Source organism: Heterodontus francisci, chromosome 22 (genome assembly GCF_036365525.1).
Source record: "Heterodontus francisci isolate sHetFra1 chromosome 22, sHetFra1.hap1, whole genome shotgun sequence".
In the NCBI taxonomy this organism is placed as follows: Eukaryota; Metazoa; Chordata; class Chondrichthyes; order Heterodontiformes; family Heterodontidae; genus Heterodontus; species Heterodontus francisci.
In genome coordinates, this window is record NC_090392.1 from 70614241 (window position 1) to 70630061 (window position 15821).

General features: G+C 39.9%; 2 protein-coding genes across 4 annotated transcripts in view; one reads left to right on the top strand and one right to left on the bottom strand.

Moving 5' to 3' along the window:
• Positions 1-15821, top strand: part of cryabb (crystallin, alpha B, b) — a 44363-nt gene that overhangs the window by 20652 nt on the left and 7890 nt on the right. Inside the window, exon 2 of one of the 3 annotated variants that reach the window (XM_068053974.1) lies at positions 14878-14980. The exons of the other annotated variants lie outside the window; for them this stretch is intronic. Coding sequence (XP_067910075.1) covers positions 14878-14980 — 103 coding nt within the window. The remainder of the gene's footprint in view (positions 1-14877; positions 14981-15821) is intronic. 3 annotated transcript variants of the gene reach the window in all.
• Positions 12105-14362, bottom strand: hspb2 (heat shock protein, alpha-crystallin-related, b2). Its single transcript, XM_068054338.1, has 2 exons — positions 14204-14362; positions 12105-13395 (listed from the first exon to the last, which is right to left on the bottom strand). The coding sequence occupies exons 1-2, from the start codon at positions 14295-14297 to the stop codon at positions 12932-12934; spliced, it is 558 nt and encodes a 185-aa protein (XP_067910439.1). The 5' UTR covers positions 14298-14362; the 3' UTR covers positions 12105-12931.

Genomic DNA, 15821 nt, shown 5'->3' on the forward strand with positions numbered 1-15821 from the left:
AAACAGTCTGAATCAACGATGCAGAAAAGATACAATTGATTCAAATTTCCCATTTAATTGACAGTGTGCCCTGTTGAATTTTCCATGCTGATGGCACATCTGCCTCAGTCACTGTGACCTTTTAAAAAGAAACCATTAAATTAGGTTGAATCAGGTCAGGTGAAGTTGAAAGCAACAATTAGACAATGCGGCTCTCATCTCCTCCACTGCTAATGCTAAATCCAAGGAGATTGGTTTATCTTTTCCACTGAAAGAACTTTTTTCCTTCCAATAATTCTTTACTGTCTATAAAAATCAGACATCTACAGGCAATTCCCTTTTTACCTCCATATTTCCATTTCTTTTTCTCTCTCCAGGATAGGGTTTTACATAAGAAACATTCTCTTTTTCCTTATTTTATGGCAACACCCCTCTGAACTTCCCTCTCTTCTTCCTTATAAATTTCCAATTCACCGTCTTGTAAGTTCACCCACTGTTCTATTTTCACTGTGTTGAAATCAAACCCCATGGGCAATATTTCATTCTTATTTTTTCCTAGAACCTCAAAACAATGGAACGCTTTACAACTCTTACCCTTGCTTTCTTTCTACAATCACAAGCTTGTAAAACCCAAGCTTGGTTTTAGTTAATCATTGCTTTAATTTACCTTCTTATTTACTGTATCATCCTTGAAGGGAATAAAGGCAAATAAAGGCCTTGGTCCTTTATATTGATTTATCAATACGTTAGCTGTAGAAGCAATACTGCCATTTTCAGCATCACAAATTCTAAAGGCTCCCAATTTAGAAAGCTGGCATTCAGTACAAAGTGACTATCACTGCAGCCCTTATACAAATGCATGGAGCTCAGTTAGGGGCTATGAGGTTTAAGGTCGTGAGAAATAGAACCATATTTATTAGAAAGGTCCCTGCTTCCATCACCAATGTCTAACGAATTAGCACATCTCAACCGAGATGACAGTATTGCAATCAACCTACTATAGCCCTAATAGAAGTGCAGTCAACACCTTCAGGAGAGGAGGGTAGGGGAGACGAAACAACACAGGAACCTTTCACCTCTGAGGGTTTAAAGCCATCCAGACATAGTACAAAACTGGTTTAATTTGGAATTAATTGACATTAAATTGAAAATCTACTCATAGAGACTGTAGAATGGCTGGTCTAGCAAATGGAAAACATTAATCATGTGTATGGGGGTGATAGCATAGTGACAATATTACTGGATTAGCAGCCCAGAGGCTAGGGCTAATGTTCTGGAGGCAGGAGTTCAAATCCCACCATAACAGCTGGGGGAATTGATATTCAATTAACTAATATATCTGGAATTAAAAGCTAATTTCATTAATAATGACATTGAAGCCATTGGATTGTTATAAAAGCCCATCTGGTTCGCATTAGCAGAGGAAATCTTCCAACCTGACTTGGTCTGGCTTAGATGTGACTCCAGATCCATACTGATGGTTGACAGTTACCTGCTGTCTGAAATGGTCTAATGAGCTGCTTAGTTGCAGGTAGCTGACCACTACCTGCTCAAGGCCAAATAGGAATGGATAATAAATGTTGGCCTTGCCAGCAATGCTCACATCCCAAGAACAAATTTTAAAAATCCTGAAACTAGCGTTAAGCCATTTTGTTGAGGTGCAGTAAAGAAAGCTTTATTCTGCATTGAATTGTATTAAGCCTGTTCTGAGTATACTTGATGCTGATTTTTGGGAAATGGGAAAGAGTTCCACTAACATTTCTCACCAAAAATATCTGATCAAAGATCTTCCCAGACAAGTCAACAGGTGGCAATGATCTTTCACCAATCTCTTTACTACGGAAACCATCTGGTCTCATTCAAATATGTAGTGAGGTTTGAATGCCTGTTGAACCAATGATGTGATAATGTTATTTAATGTTGCTATTTGATAATGTCATCAGAGATCAGTCTGCATTGTGAAAAAAATAACTTCCACAGTTAGTCACACCATCTGGTTTAGTAGTTCATAACGCAATAGTTTCATCTTTAAATGTTTTGATTATACAGGAGCCTCTGAAGTACAGCTTTGGCTTCTATACAATTTAGAGGTCTAGAAGCAAAGTCTAATCTGAATTTTGGATTTCCTGGATTGAGTCTTGGTGCCAAAGATAAAGTGGGAAAAATAATACCATAGTTAAAACTATTGTACTAATAGCATCATCATCATCTTAGAGTATAAACCATGCAATTGCATGTCAAAAGCTGAATGAAGGGGAAAATGTTTCGATTAAGAGAGTGAGAGAAAAGCGATAAAAAGGAAAAGTAAAAAAAAATTTTTTTATTATCTCCAACAAATAAAACCTGAAAGAATGAGAGTCCACACTTGTAACAATCAATTTTCAGTGTCAAAGATTGGCTGTAATTAACACTTATCTTATGGCTAACAAGGTACTTAGACTAAAATGGGAAAGACTTAACATTCTGTGGTGAGTTTATTTCATATTTACCTTGCTAATAGAACGTCTTCATGCCATTTAATGCTTTTCAATGGTGAGGCAGACAGCAAGATGCCATTTTCTCAAAGCTAACAGGGAAGCAGTGCATCTCCGACAGCAACGTTTGGATTTCCACGTCTGGCCCAGCATCCACGCCACCTGAAGCTGCTGTAACATTTGCATATAAATAATGGCAAGTGCTATGAGCTTCACTGTTATTTTGCTAGCAAATTATGGGCCAAGTGCAGACTCATGTGATATGGAGGTGAACAAACAAGCTTAGACGTGAGATCAGGAGCAATGCTTAAAATACAGCCTATGGGGTAAAGCAATTGGCCGACACAGCACATTCCTACACACTGTGTACTGTGATTGAAATCTGATGATGCACAACTTCTATTTGTTTAAGAAGGGTGGGAAGGATAATCCAGGAAATTATAGGCCGGTGAGCCTTACGTCAGTGGTAGGGAAACTATTAGAGAGGATTCTTCGGGATAGGATTTACTCCCATTTGGAAACAAACAAACTTATTAGCAAGAGACAGCATGGTTTTGTGAAGGGGAGGTCGTGTCTTACTAATTTGATCGAGTTTTTTGAGGAAGTGACGAAGATGATTGATGAGGGAAGGGCGGTGGATGTTGTCTATATGGACTTTAGTAAAGCCTTTGACAAGGTCCCGCAGGGCAGACTGGTGCAAAAGGTGAAGTCACACGGGATCAGAGGTGAGCTGGCAAGATGGATACAGAACTGGCTCAGTCACAGAAGACAGAGGGTATCAGTGGATGGGTGTTTTTCTGAATGGAGGGATGTGACGAGTGGTGTTCCGCAGGGATCAGTGCTGGGACCTTTGCTGTTTGTAGTATATATAAATGATTTGGAGGAAAATGTAGCTGGTCTGATTAGTAAGTTTGCGGACGACACAAAGGTTGGTGGAGTTGCGGATAATGATGAGGATTGTCAGAGGATACAGCAGGATATAGATCGGTTGGAGACTTGGGTGGAGAAATGGCAGATGGAGTTTAATCCGGACAAATGTGAGGTAATGCATTTTGGAAGGTCTAATGCAGGTGGGAGGTATACAGTAAATGGCAGAACCCTTAGGAGTATTGACAGGCAGAGAGATCTGGGCGTACAGGTCCACAGGTCACTGAAAGTGGCAACGCAGGTGGATAAGGTAGTCAAGAAGGCATATGGCATGCTTGCCTTCATCGGTCGGGGCATAGAGTATAAAAATTGGCAAGTCATGCTGCAGCTGTACAGAACCTTAGTTAGGCCACACTTAGAATATTGCGTGCAATTCTGGTCGCCACACTACCAGAAGGACGTGGAGGCTTTGGAGAGGGTACAGAGGAGGTTTACCAGGATGTTGCCTGGTCTGGAGGGCATTAGCTATGAGGAGAGGTTGGAAAAACTCAGATTGTTTTCACTGGAACGACGGAGGTGGAGGGGTGACATGATAGAAGTTTACAAAGTTATGAGCGGCATGGACAGAGTGGATAGTCAGAAGCTTTTTCCCAGGGTGGAAGAGTCAGTTACTAGGGGACATAGGTTTAAGGTGCGAGGGGCAAAGTTTAGAGGGGATGTGCGAGGCAAGTTTTTTACACAGAGGGTGGTGAGTGCCTGGAACTTGCTGCCAGGGGAGGTGGTGGAAGCAGATACGATAGCGACGTTTAAGAGACATCTTGACAAACATATGAATAGGAAGGGAATAGAGGGATATGGGCCCTGGAAGTGCAGAAGGTGTTAGTTTAGGCAGGCATCAAGATCGGCGCAGGCTTGGAGGGCCGAATGGCCTGTTCCTGTGCTGTACTGTTCTTTATTCTTTTGTTCTATTCTGTCTGTCCAGGATAATGCTCAGATATTTGACTTACAGTTAATGAAGCTGGCCATCACTGTTGCAGTTGCCCACGTACTCAGATCATGTCAATTTTATTTATTTATTTATTTATATTTAGAGATACAGCACTGAAACAGGCCCTTTGGCCCACTGAGTCTGTGCCAACCATCAACCACCCATTTATACTAATCCTATATTAGTCCCATTACACTCTCACATCCCCACCTTCCCTCAATTCCCCTATTACCTACCTATACTAGGGGCAATTTATAATGGCCAATTTACCTATCAACCTGCAAGTCTTTGACTGTGGGAGGAAACCAGAGCACCCGGCGAAAACCCACACGGTCACAGGGAGAACTTGTAAACTCCGCACAGGCAGTACCCAGAATCGAACCTGGGTCGCTGGAGCTGTGAGGCTGCAGTGCTAACCATTGCGCCACTGTGCAAACTTTCAAACCAATCAGTTTTTAAAAAATGTTAGTGTTAGTGCTTTCAATTTTCTTCCTGGGCATTACATTAACCACAGCTGAGAGGGTGGTATACCAGCCTGTTCCCAAATATGTGTCAGTGTCACTTGGAATCAGTTGCCAGGAGACATGCAAGAGCAGTCCAAAGTTTTTTCTTTCATCTCCCCACAGTTTTTGGATTTTGATGACTAAGAGACTCGAATTCCAATTTCAAAGTTTATGATGCCATCAGAACCCCTTGTTTGTTTAAACAAAAACAACTTGCATATACACATGACATAATAAAACTTATTAAAGGTGATTTTACCAGTGTTATCAAACAAAATTTGTCAGTGAACCACATAAGGAAATATTAGACCAGATGACCAAAACCTTGGTCAAAGAGGTGAGTTTTAAGGAGCATCTTAAAGGAGTAAAGAGAGGTAGGGAGGCGGAGAGGTTTAGGGAGGGAATTCGGAGCTTAGGGTCTAGGCAACTGGAGGCTTGGCAACCAGTGGTGGAGTGATTAAAATCAGGGAACGCTTAAGAGGCCAGAATTGGCAGAATGCAGAGATCTCGAGTGGCTGTAAGGCTGGACATCACAGAGATAGGGAGATGCAAGGCTGTGGAGAGATTTGAAACCAAGGGTAAGAATTTTAAATTCGAGGTGTTGCTTAACAGGGAGCCAATGTAGGTCAGTGAGCACAGGGGTGATGGGTGAATGGGACTTGGTGCGACTTAGGACCAATAACGGCAGCGTAGAGGAACATGCTGCCCATCCTGAATCTATTAATTATGTTTTTCTTGCTTGGTGTGTTAGCTGTGGCTCAGTTGGTAGCACACTCCCCTCTAAACCACAAAGTTCTGGGTTCAAATCCCACTCCAGGACTTGAGCATGAAAATCAAGGCAGTACAGTACTGAGAGAATGTTGCACTGTTAGAGGTGCTGTCTTTCAGATGAGATGTTAAACCAAAGCCCGATCTGTCTGTCTGTTCAGGTGGATGTAAAAGATCCCATGGCACTATCTTAAAGAAGAGTGGGGGAATTATCCCTGGTATCCTGACTAATATATGTCCCCCAATCAACATCACAAAAAAATGTATTATCTGGTCATTATAACAGTGCTGTTTGTGGGAGTTTGCAGTGTGCATACTGGCTGTTGTGTTTTCTGCATTACAACAATAATTACTCTTCAAAAAGTACTTCATTAACTGTAAAATGCTTTGAGATGTCTGGTGGTTATGAAAGGTATTATATAAATGCAAGTCTTTTTTTAATTTCTGTGTGCCATGCATTATTTCCCTGCCATAAAATGAATGTATGGCCTGTTCTGAGATACTAAGCAATAATATTTATTTAACAGCTGTTAAAATGCATGTAACTCAGCAGCAGTCTTTCCTCACAGAATCACAGAATTGTTACAGTGCAGAAGGAGGCCATTCGGCCCATTGTGTCCACACTGGCTCTCTGAAAGAGCAATTCCCTCAGTTCCATTCCCCCGCCTTCTCCTCATAACCCTTCACATTCTTCCTTTTCATATAACTGTCTAATTCCCTTTTGAATGCTTCAGTTGAACCTGCCTCCACCACACTCTCAGGCAGTGCATTCCAGACCTTAACCACTCGCTGCGAGAAAAAGTTTCTCCTCGTGTCACTTTTGCTTCTCTTACCAAATACTTTAAATCTGTGCCCTCTCGTTCTCGATCCTTTCACGAGTGGAAACTGTTTCTCTCTATCTGCTCTGTCCAGACTCCTCATGATTTTGAATACCTTGATCAAATCACCTCTCAGCCTTCTCTTCACCAAGGAAAACAGTCCTAACTTCTCCAATCTATCTTCATAACTGAAATTCCTCATCCCTGGAACCATGTCATGAATCTTTTCTGTACTCTCTCCAGTGCCGTCACATCTTTCCTCAAGTGCGGTACCTAGAATTGGACGCAATACTCCAGCTGAGGCCGAACTAGTGTCTTATACAAGTTCAGCATAACTTCCTTGCTCTTGTACTCTATGCCGCTATTAATAAAGCCCAGAACACTGTATGTTTTATTTACCGTTCTCTCAACCTGTCCTGCTACCTTCAATGACTTATGCACATACACCAAGGTCCCTCTGCTCCTGGACCCCCTTTAGAATTGTATCCTTTATTCTATATTGTCTCTCCATGTTCTTCTTACTAAAATGAATCACTTCACATTTCTTTGCATTGAACTTCATCTGCCACCTGTCTGCCCATTCCACCAGCTTGTCTTTGTCCTTTTGAAGTTCTACACTATCTTCCTCACAGTTCACAATGCTTCCAAGTTTCGTATCATCTGCAAACTTTGAAATTGTGCCCTGTACACCAAGGTCTAGGTTATTAATATATATCAGGAAAAGCAAGGGTCCAAACACTGATCCCTGGGGAACTCCACTACAAACTTTCCTCCAGCCCGAAAAACATCCATTAACCACTACTCTTTGTTTCCTGTCACTCAGCCAATTTCATATCCATGTTGCTACTGTCCCTTTTATTCCATGAGCTACAGAGTTTGCTCACGAGTCTGTTGTGTGGCACTGTATCAAACGCCTTTTGAAAGTTCATATACACCACATCAACAGCATTGTCTTCATCAAACCTCTCTGTTACCTCCTCAAAAGACTCTAGCAAGTTAGGTAAACATGATTTTCCCTTCAGAAATCCATGTTCACTACATGTGGATGCATCAATTAGACACCTCTGGGTGAAAATTTGTTTTGGCCCATTTTTGATTTAAAATAGGTTGTGTACTGGTAGAGCATGGCACAAGGCTCACCCAAAATTGGTCCTCACCAGCATAATGCCAATGAGCTGCAGGCGCCAGGCGGGGAGGTGATTGGTGAGAGGGACGAGAATGATCGGGAAGCGAGGAAGGCAAAAGGGAGGGGGCTGATCAGTTGCTGGAAATGGTCTTCAGGACTATGTGGAGCCAAGAATGTAGAACTCCCGGTTCTACATTCCAATCATTTCTTTTAAAAGACATATTGTTTTGAAGACAGCCTTTAGAGACTGCTGCTTAGGTCGCATGTAGACTTGCTTATCCTGAATGCAGCAGGCCTAGCACCAGCTGTGCTCAGGGAAGCCCAATTTCAGAAAGGGACCTCAAACAGTCTTTAAACCCCCTCCCCTACATTTGCATATGCAAAATGACTAAAGCCTATTTCAGGTACAGGCTCGGATGCCTATACCATATGGTGAACAACGCAATTCTGGCATGGGATGTGCACGCAGACACTGCCCATTACATATCTTATCCTTCTAAAACGAACACAATATCAACAAATTCTAGGCCCTCATTTTCAATATATAGCTATGTTGCTATGTTAGTGTGTGGGGATTCTTAGCCCGGGCTAAAGTCATAATGGTCTGAATGGAACTTACTGCATCCTCTTATCTACCTGTGTAAGTCTGCAAATTAACATCATAGCTTTATTTCATCTTAGTAAATTTCAATGAAATTGCCCTTTAAATTAAACCCACCTTAAGGTTTTACATTTTGAATGATCTGTACTTCATCCAAGAGTTTTATTTTTAAATATATATATATCAACTTGATGAATCACGCTTTTGCTATCTTGGCCCGGATACATTGGTTCTTACTGGCACTTCAGCTGCTCATCAAGCCCGACGAGATGAAACTTTTTATCATCAGCTAGGATCCAAAAATATGTCTGTAACAGCTGCAGGAGCTTTGTAAGTGACACAGAATATTATTTTTTCCAGCAAGTTAGAGCTCATGTAGTATGTAGCTTTATGCATATTTTAAATGAATATTTTAATAATATTGTAAATTTTACCCAACTGTTTTTTGCATGACAAGGAATGTGAAACCTTTTGTCTGTCGCCTCCACTGATGCTGTCTTATTTACTGAGTGTTTCCAGCATTTTCTGTTTATGTTCTAGCATCTGCAGTGTTTTGTTTTTGTGAATAGTGCAGCACTTTAGCGTGCCAGGGTTGGAGAACAATAGTATGATAATACATGGGGTCAAGTTGACAGATTCGGATCTTATCTGCTAGACTGAGTGGAGAGGGGTACTGAGTGACGACTGGATATTTATTCATGGGGAGGGAGTGAATATCAGTGGATCAAACATCACAAGCTGATCTCATGCACGTCTTGACAGCTGGTTACACACCATCATTGCCAGAGACATGGGAGTAATTGCTCTCAACCAGAGAAAGATCAAAGGAGGGAGAAACATAAACAAAAGAAACAAAACACTGGCAGATAAGAAAAGTTGAATATAATCAGGTGAAAATATAGTATTTTCTGACTCATTCTATTAGCCAACAACTCTGTCATACAATTGTAACTGTGCACGAGAAGGAATACTGTGATTCTGTGATTCTGAATATTAATTAGACAGTGAGCTATTTTGCAATTTGAGGTTCACAAAAACAACGACATTTGAAACTCTTTGGAATTTTCCAAAGATACTTTATTGATTTAGATTGTGCAGCAAACTAACTAGATGTAGGAAAGGAAGAGGAAGGTACTAAGATGTTATGCCTGTGCCTCAGTCTCACTGCAAGCTAGGTGAATGTGAAAAAGGAGCCTAGTTAACTAGGTAGAAGAAAAGAAAAAAAAATAATGTCCAAAGGTTTTAACAGTATCATCAAACATCAGACATCATTTTCAATGGTGGCAATTTTAACCTATCCCACCAGTCAGGAAACTGATGACATGGGGGGCAATGATGATTTTACTCCCTGTAATGAGAAGCTTTTTATGTTGTCTGATGCAACATAAGTAAGATGCATGGAGTTCAGTTGATTGAAGATCTCAAACAGGTTTATTAATAGCTAACAATATATAAAGTGCAGAGCTATCTATTTACAAGTATTGCCTCTTGGTGTTACAGTTACAGAGTGAGACTGGAATGTGGTCACATGACTGCAACCTAGTACTTGGCTCATTATCATACTAAGATCTTAAAGGCACATTACTCTTAAAGGCAATCACACAACACTCCCCACCTGATTTTTCTCGCCATTAAAGTCAACAAGTAATATCGGATAAAGTCATCATTCCACCTGATCCTGTGGGGTTCTCACCTGGTGAATTAATTACAAATTACATACGAACATATGAATTAGGAGCAGAACTAGGCCACTCAGCCCTTCGAGCCTGCTCCGCCACTCAATAAGTTCACGGCTGAACTAATTACTCCACATTTCCACATACCCCCGATAACCTTCCACCCCCTTGCTTATCAAGAATCTATCTACCTCTGCCTTAAAAATATTCAAAGCCTCTGCTTCCACCACCTTTTGAGGAAGAGAATTCCAAAGACTCATGACCCTCTGAGAGAAAAAAATTCCCCTCATCTCTGTCTTAAATGGGTGGCCCCTTATTTTTAATCAGTGACCCCCTAGTTCTAGATTTTCCCTCAAAGGGAAACATTCTTTCCACATCCACCCTGTCAAGACCCCTCAGGATCTTATATGTTTCAATCAAGTCGCCTCTTACTCTTCTAAATTCCAGCGGATACAAGCCTAGCCTGTCCAATGTTTCCTCGTAAGACAGCCCGCCCATTCCAGGCATTAGTCTAGTAAACCTTCTCTGTACAACCTCCAACACATTTACATCCTTCCTTAAATAAGGAGACCAATACTGTACACAGTACTCCAGATGTGGTCTCACCAATGCCCTGTAGAACTGAAGCATAACCTTCTTACTTTTGTATTCAATTCCCCTTGTGATAAACTATAACATTCTATTAGTTTTCCTAATTACGTGCGATACCTGCATACTAACCTTTTGCAATTCATGCACTAGGCCACCCAGATTCCTCTGCATCTGAGAGCTCTGCAATCTCTCACTATTTAGATAATATGTTTCTTTTTTATTCTTCCTGCCAAAGTGGGTAATTTTACATTTTCCCACATTCCATTTGCCAGATCTTTGCCCACTCACTTAACCTATCTATATCTCTTTGTAGCCCCCTTACGTCCTCTTCACAAGTTACTTTCCTACCTATCTGTGTGTCATCAGCAAATTTAGCAATCATACCTTCAGTCCCTTCATCTAAGTCATTTATATAAATTGTAAAATGTTGAGGCCCCAGCACAGATCCCTGTGGCACACCACTTGTTACGCTTAAAGTTTAAAATTGCCCCAATGTGTAAAACATATTTAAATAGAACCAAGTCCGGTCATTTTATGCTTTTTTTCTGGACTGGAGCTGAAAATTTACAAGCATATTCCAATTTGCAAGCTTCCTTTACAAAATAGCAATTGAACTCTGATCCCAGGCTGTTTACTTATAGCAGTTAAATGTTGTAGTCATAAAGCGACAGGACAGCTTAAACACAGCTTCATTATATTAAATCATAAATCAAAGAATTATATGGCACAGTCACAATATGCTTTAGTATTTTTCTCCACATGTAACATTCTTCCCCCAAACCCTTTAAAGCTTTTTTTCAAGTAGCTATATATCTTGATTTTAAAGGTACTTGTGGCATCTACTTCAAACTTGGAATGATGCTCTTGACAATATTACCACACGTGGCCTAATGGGGTAAAAATAAATATGGCCCAATATTGTAGTTTGGAAAACTATAAGCCAAAGTCATTTCAAAGCTTTACCTTGAAGTATATTCCTTTAAAAAAAAGTCTTCTATGCAAAACTAGAATCCAACTCTTTTAAGGATAACACCAATTGAGGTCATCAGTAAGAGACTACAAGTGGCAGAGACCACAAGGCCAGTTATGTCTGGTAGTAACCAGAACCAAACTAGTTGGTTAGTATGCAGTGGTTTGATAGTATTATTCTCACTGTCAATGGGCTTGCCCTTATCCTTGATCACCGACAGTATGTCACTTAGATGCATCAGGAAATCAGAAGCCTAGTACTCATCCATTTTAACAGTCCAGGTGAAAATTACTAACTGCTGGTTGCTTTGTATCATTTTGCCTAAACACTCTAGAAACACTTTAAATTTTAAAAAGCTCCTTGACTCCATTGATTTTTCTACTTCCTTTTGATATCTTTTAATGTTTTTAGATTAGCTTTGTAGATTTTATGTGAAAGAACATTTTATTTTGCAACATGAACATATTTTCAGTATGAAAGTTGAACCAAATGGAAATGAATACTACTTCTGAATGTTAAGCCCTTTGAAGTTGTGATTAATACAATTCTGTGTTTTAATGAAACCAGGGCTTAGGGAAGGGAATCGATCCACTTTTATCCACGGCTTATAATGAATATCATTTTTAAAATGTCAAATTCATCTTTCATTTTGCCTCTTTGTTTTAAATGAAAGAAAAGACGCAAATGCGCAAATAAAATGACTTCAATTATCATTTTGCTAAAATGTGTTTAATCATCCTCAGTTCCTTTATAAATTCAATTTAAAATTTCATGTAAAGTTTTATCAGAATAATTTAGTCCATCAAAGTCCCATAGCATTATTCGTCCAAAGTAAATTTGGACCACGATTGCAACAGTTGTAGTTTATTCATGTAATTGAATAGAAACATACTGCCATTCTACATATTTCTCTTATTTTGTTTTATACAGTACACATGCATTTAAAAATTTACAGAAACCAAAATATTTTCTGGATTTCACTTAGAGAGGAATAGTTGTGCAGTTTAAAAACTATAAATGAATTTCAGAACTAAAGTGATAGAAAACAATTTATAGTAAGAACACTGCACCTATCATGATCAGTGTCAAGAAGTGACATGTTTACAATGCCTTGTTAAAAATGTTTTAAAAACTTAGGCACAGAACCACAATAAATGATATCTTCCTTCAGCGACCCTATTTACAGAGAAGTTACTTTCAATCAACAATGTACTGTTGTTGTTTTAATATCTGGTTCAGTTCCAATATGTGACACCTTCTTCAGAATAGAGGCTCAAAGGGAAAGAAATTGGAGGCATGAATTAATCATTACACTAATCATCAGATTTCATTTGTGGCAAATAATAATTAGGTTTCTAGCTTTATATATACAGCAAATATCAATGTGTCAAAACTAATCATTTTAGGTTTATTTGCAACTTTAAACTAGTTAAGAAAAAGTTAGCAACTTGCAACCTAGTCATTGTAATAATTTGCCCTGCTTTGTAGACTAGACTCAGATATGTCACCAAAGGACCTGCGATCAATATCAATCATGTAGAGAGGGCCAAAGAGCTCTTTTCATCTTCCTTCAGGAGGTACTCTTATCCTTCTGCTTCTCTTTATTGGTGTCTGCCGCAGGCTCTTGTGCCACGCGTGGCGATTCAACGTTGATTTTCACGTTGTTTACTTTGGGCTGGATTTCATCTCCTTTTCTCTGCGCCTCGATACACAAGATGCCGTCGTGGGACAGTGTTGACCGAACCAAAAGAGGGTCCACGTCCAGCGGCAGGATGTAGGTGCGTGTGAACTCTCGGGAGATGAAACCGTGACTGTCCAGTTTCTGCGGATGTCTTCCAGAAACCTCCAGCAGGTTGTCCACTGTCCGAACTGAGATCTCATCTGGCAGGAACTGGCAGACGTCCAGGAATACCTGAAATTTATGATGCTTTGTTTCAACCTTTGAAAAGCCTCGGTCCAGCTGTTTATTGATCCTGGGTCTGATATAGTAACCGTGGTACAATGTAGGAGCTAAAATATCTTCTGCTGACAAACCTGAGGAATTTATTGCAAGTTATCGAACTGTAAACAATAGGACAATGTAACTTTATAATACATCATAGAACTACCTGTCAGATGCTATATTTTTGATAGATTAATGATTAAAATTAACTTAAGTTTTACATTCCAAACATCTGATTTGCTGATAAAATTCATCTAATTTGCTGTTCAATGAGGGGGAAAAATTCACATTTTTTAATTGAAATTGTATTACATTACCTGCCCTGCTCCTGCTTCAGATCTCCACAGATCTCCACACACGCTGCATCATACATAGTGTGTACTTTCGTGTGTGACGCCAGTACTGTAGATGTTCCCACTCCATCCCACCCCAAGTAAAATAAAATTGGTCTCCCAGCCACTAAATGCCACCTCCAATTACACAGCCAAGATCAGGGGCTAACTATTGGAAAATCATGGGTACAAACCAGGGAATAGCGTGCTCGCCTTAAAGAGGAGGTTGGAAGGTTGCAAGCTGATTAAGATAAGTGAAGACTTGCAGGTAAAGAATGTTACAAGTTTTGGCAGCTCTGAAACATTATCCACCAAGAATCAGCGCTCCAAGAGGAGGGCAATTGAGTTAAACTAGAGAACAAGATCACCTGTAACTATTAATCAAGATCCAAATAGCATTCCAAAGAACACTGGGCATGTTCGCACTGTTAGCGTATCCCAGCATATTTCCGTCATCAGCCAGTTGTCAGCGTCTTACAATTAGAAGCAGTGAGGTTTTATGAGAAATTCACTAAGTCAGGCTATAAATCTATTGAAATGAACAGAGGCAAAGCCAAAATAAACTTACCTTCCCCGACGTTCTGGTCGTAGATTGTAGTTGGTGTGTCGTTCTCGTATTCTACACTCATAGGGTATGCATGTGGGATTGTCTTGTCTTCCATTGTGAGGATCAGAAAGTGAGAGCGAGCAGAGGAGCACAAAATCAAAACACTCCGGCTGCTTCCCCGCTCCCCCCAAAAGATCATCAGACTGGGTCACTCAGTCTCAGAAACGTCGTGACTTCCGTGTCGTTTATGTCAGGACATTCCTCAGGGAGGGGAGTCAAAACTGGGACAGAAATAGACCAGGACACTGAAGAGGCTGGAGCCTTCCCAGAGGAAAGGAAATATCCTCTTGGAAACGAACACACACACCACATTCACGCCCTGAACCATTAACGATACCGTAATTTCCCCGTTTATCCTCTGCTCACATAGAATTGTGACTCTGATGTGTCGTTAGTCCCCTTCGGAAACACAGAACCACCTCTGGATTACTTGTCAAATAAAACATTTGGCATTAAAAGAACTGAAATGAAAGGTATAATTTACATATGTTACTATATTACCAACAACACTTCGACAATACTAGGGAAAAACAGTGATAGAACAACAATTATTGAACTGAATTTGGTTAGTAGGGATTTATGAACGAAACGAGAGTCCAGTAGTCTCTGTTACTTATAATTGTCAACTTGCGTAGGAAGTACAAGGCGAAGAACTGGACTCCTCGTGGATTAACACGGCTGGCAGATGAAGCTAAAAAGGCATTATCCGAGGTACATTTATTCCAAACAACGCAATGGGTAAGCGACAAGCAGGTGCCGGATTTACACAAAATCCGCTTTCAAATACCATCAGATTCTGTTTCTGAGCTGACAATGAAACGATTGCTGTGTGTTTTATCGAAACGTTTTTTTTTTAACGTTGGTAGAGCTTTTCCCGAAATGTCCCAGATTATTCTTATAATTTAATGCCGTGTTTTCAAAATATAATGGATTATTTTCAAAACTTGGAAATTAATACTAATCCTGTGACGGGTAATTATCTCTACAAGTACACACACTAATTTGTATTACTATTATATACTAGAATATTACAAGCTGTTAATCACTTCAGTTCTAATGGAGGGTAACCAGCATGATAATTATGGCTTTATTTCCAAAGGAAAGCGTATTGGATTAACATTGCATAGCTGCTGTGGAAGGTGGTTACAAGAGATCTAATATTTTCTGAAATAGCTAATCTGTTCTGGTTAATTTTGTTTTGCAATAGGGAGAAACGTGTTTCTGTGATACAATGAGTTCCCCTCCAGCCTTCTTCCTTTATAATGTTTTCCAAAAACTTTGGAAGCTACAAAACATGATGAGGGGATGGAATGGCCCAGACTCTATCATTCGCCTTTAAACATTCAGTTGTGTCGCAGTGTGGAATGATACAACAAATGCCCATATAGGTGACATCAGAAGCTTATCACCACAAATCTATTTATGGACTGTACCACTTGTGATTGCCATCGTCACCGTTTAAATTAAGCATTCAGATAACCCATCACACAGAGACACAAAAGAAACGAAAATCTTTAATCATTGATTAAAAAAAAACTGAAACATCATAATATTCCTCTCAATACAATAGCTTCCTTTT

Excerpts from the sequence above, each read along its gene's own strand:
- hspb2 (XM_068054338.1), bottom strand. The coding sequence starts at position 14,297 with ATGGAAGACAAGACAATCCCACATGCATACCCTATGAGTGTAGAATAC. Across the intron at positions 13,396-14,203 it reads CGACCAGAACGTCGGGGAAG|GTTTGTCAGCAGAAGATATT; the intron begins GTAAGTTTATTT and ends TAAATTCCTCAG.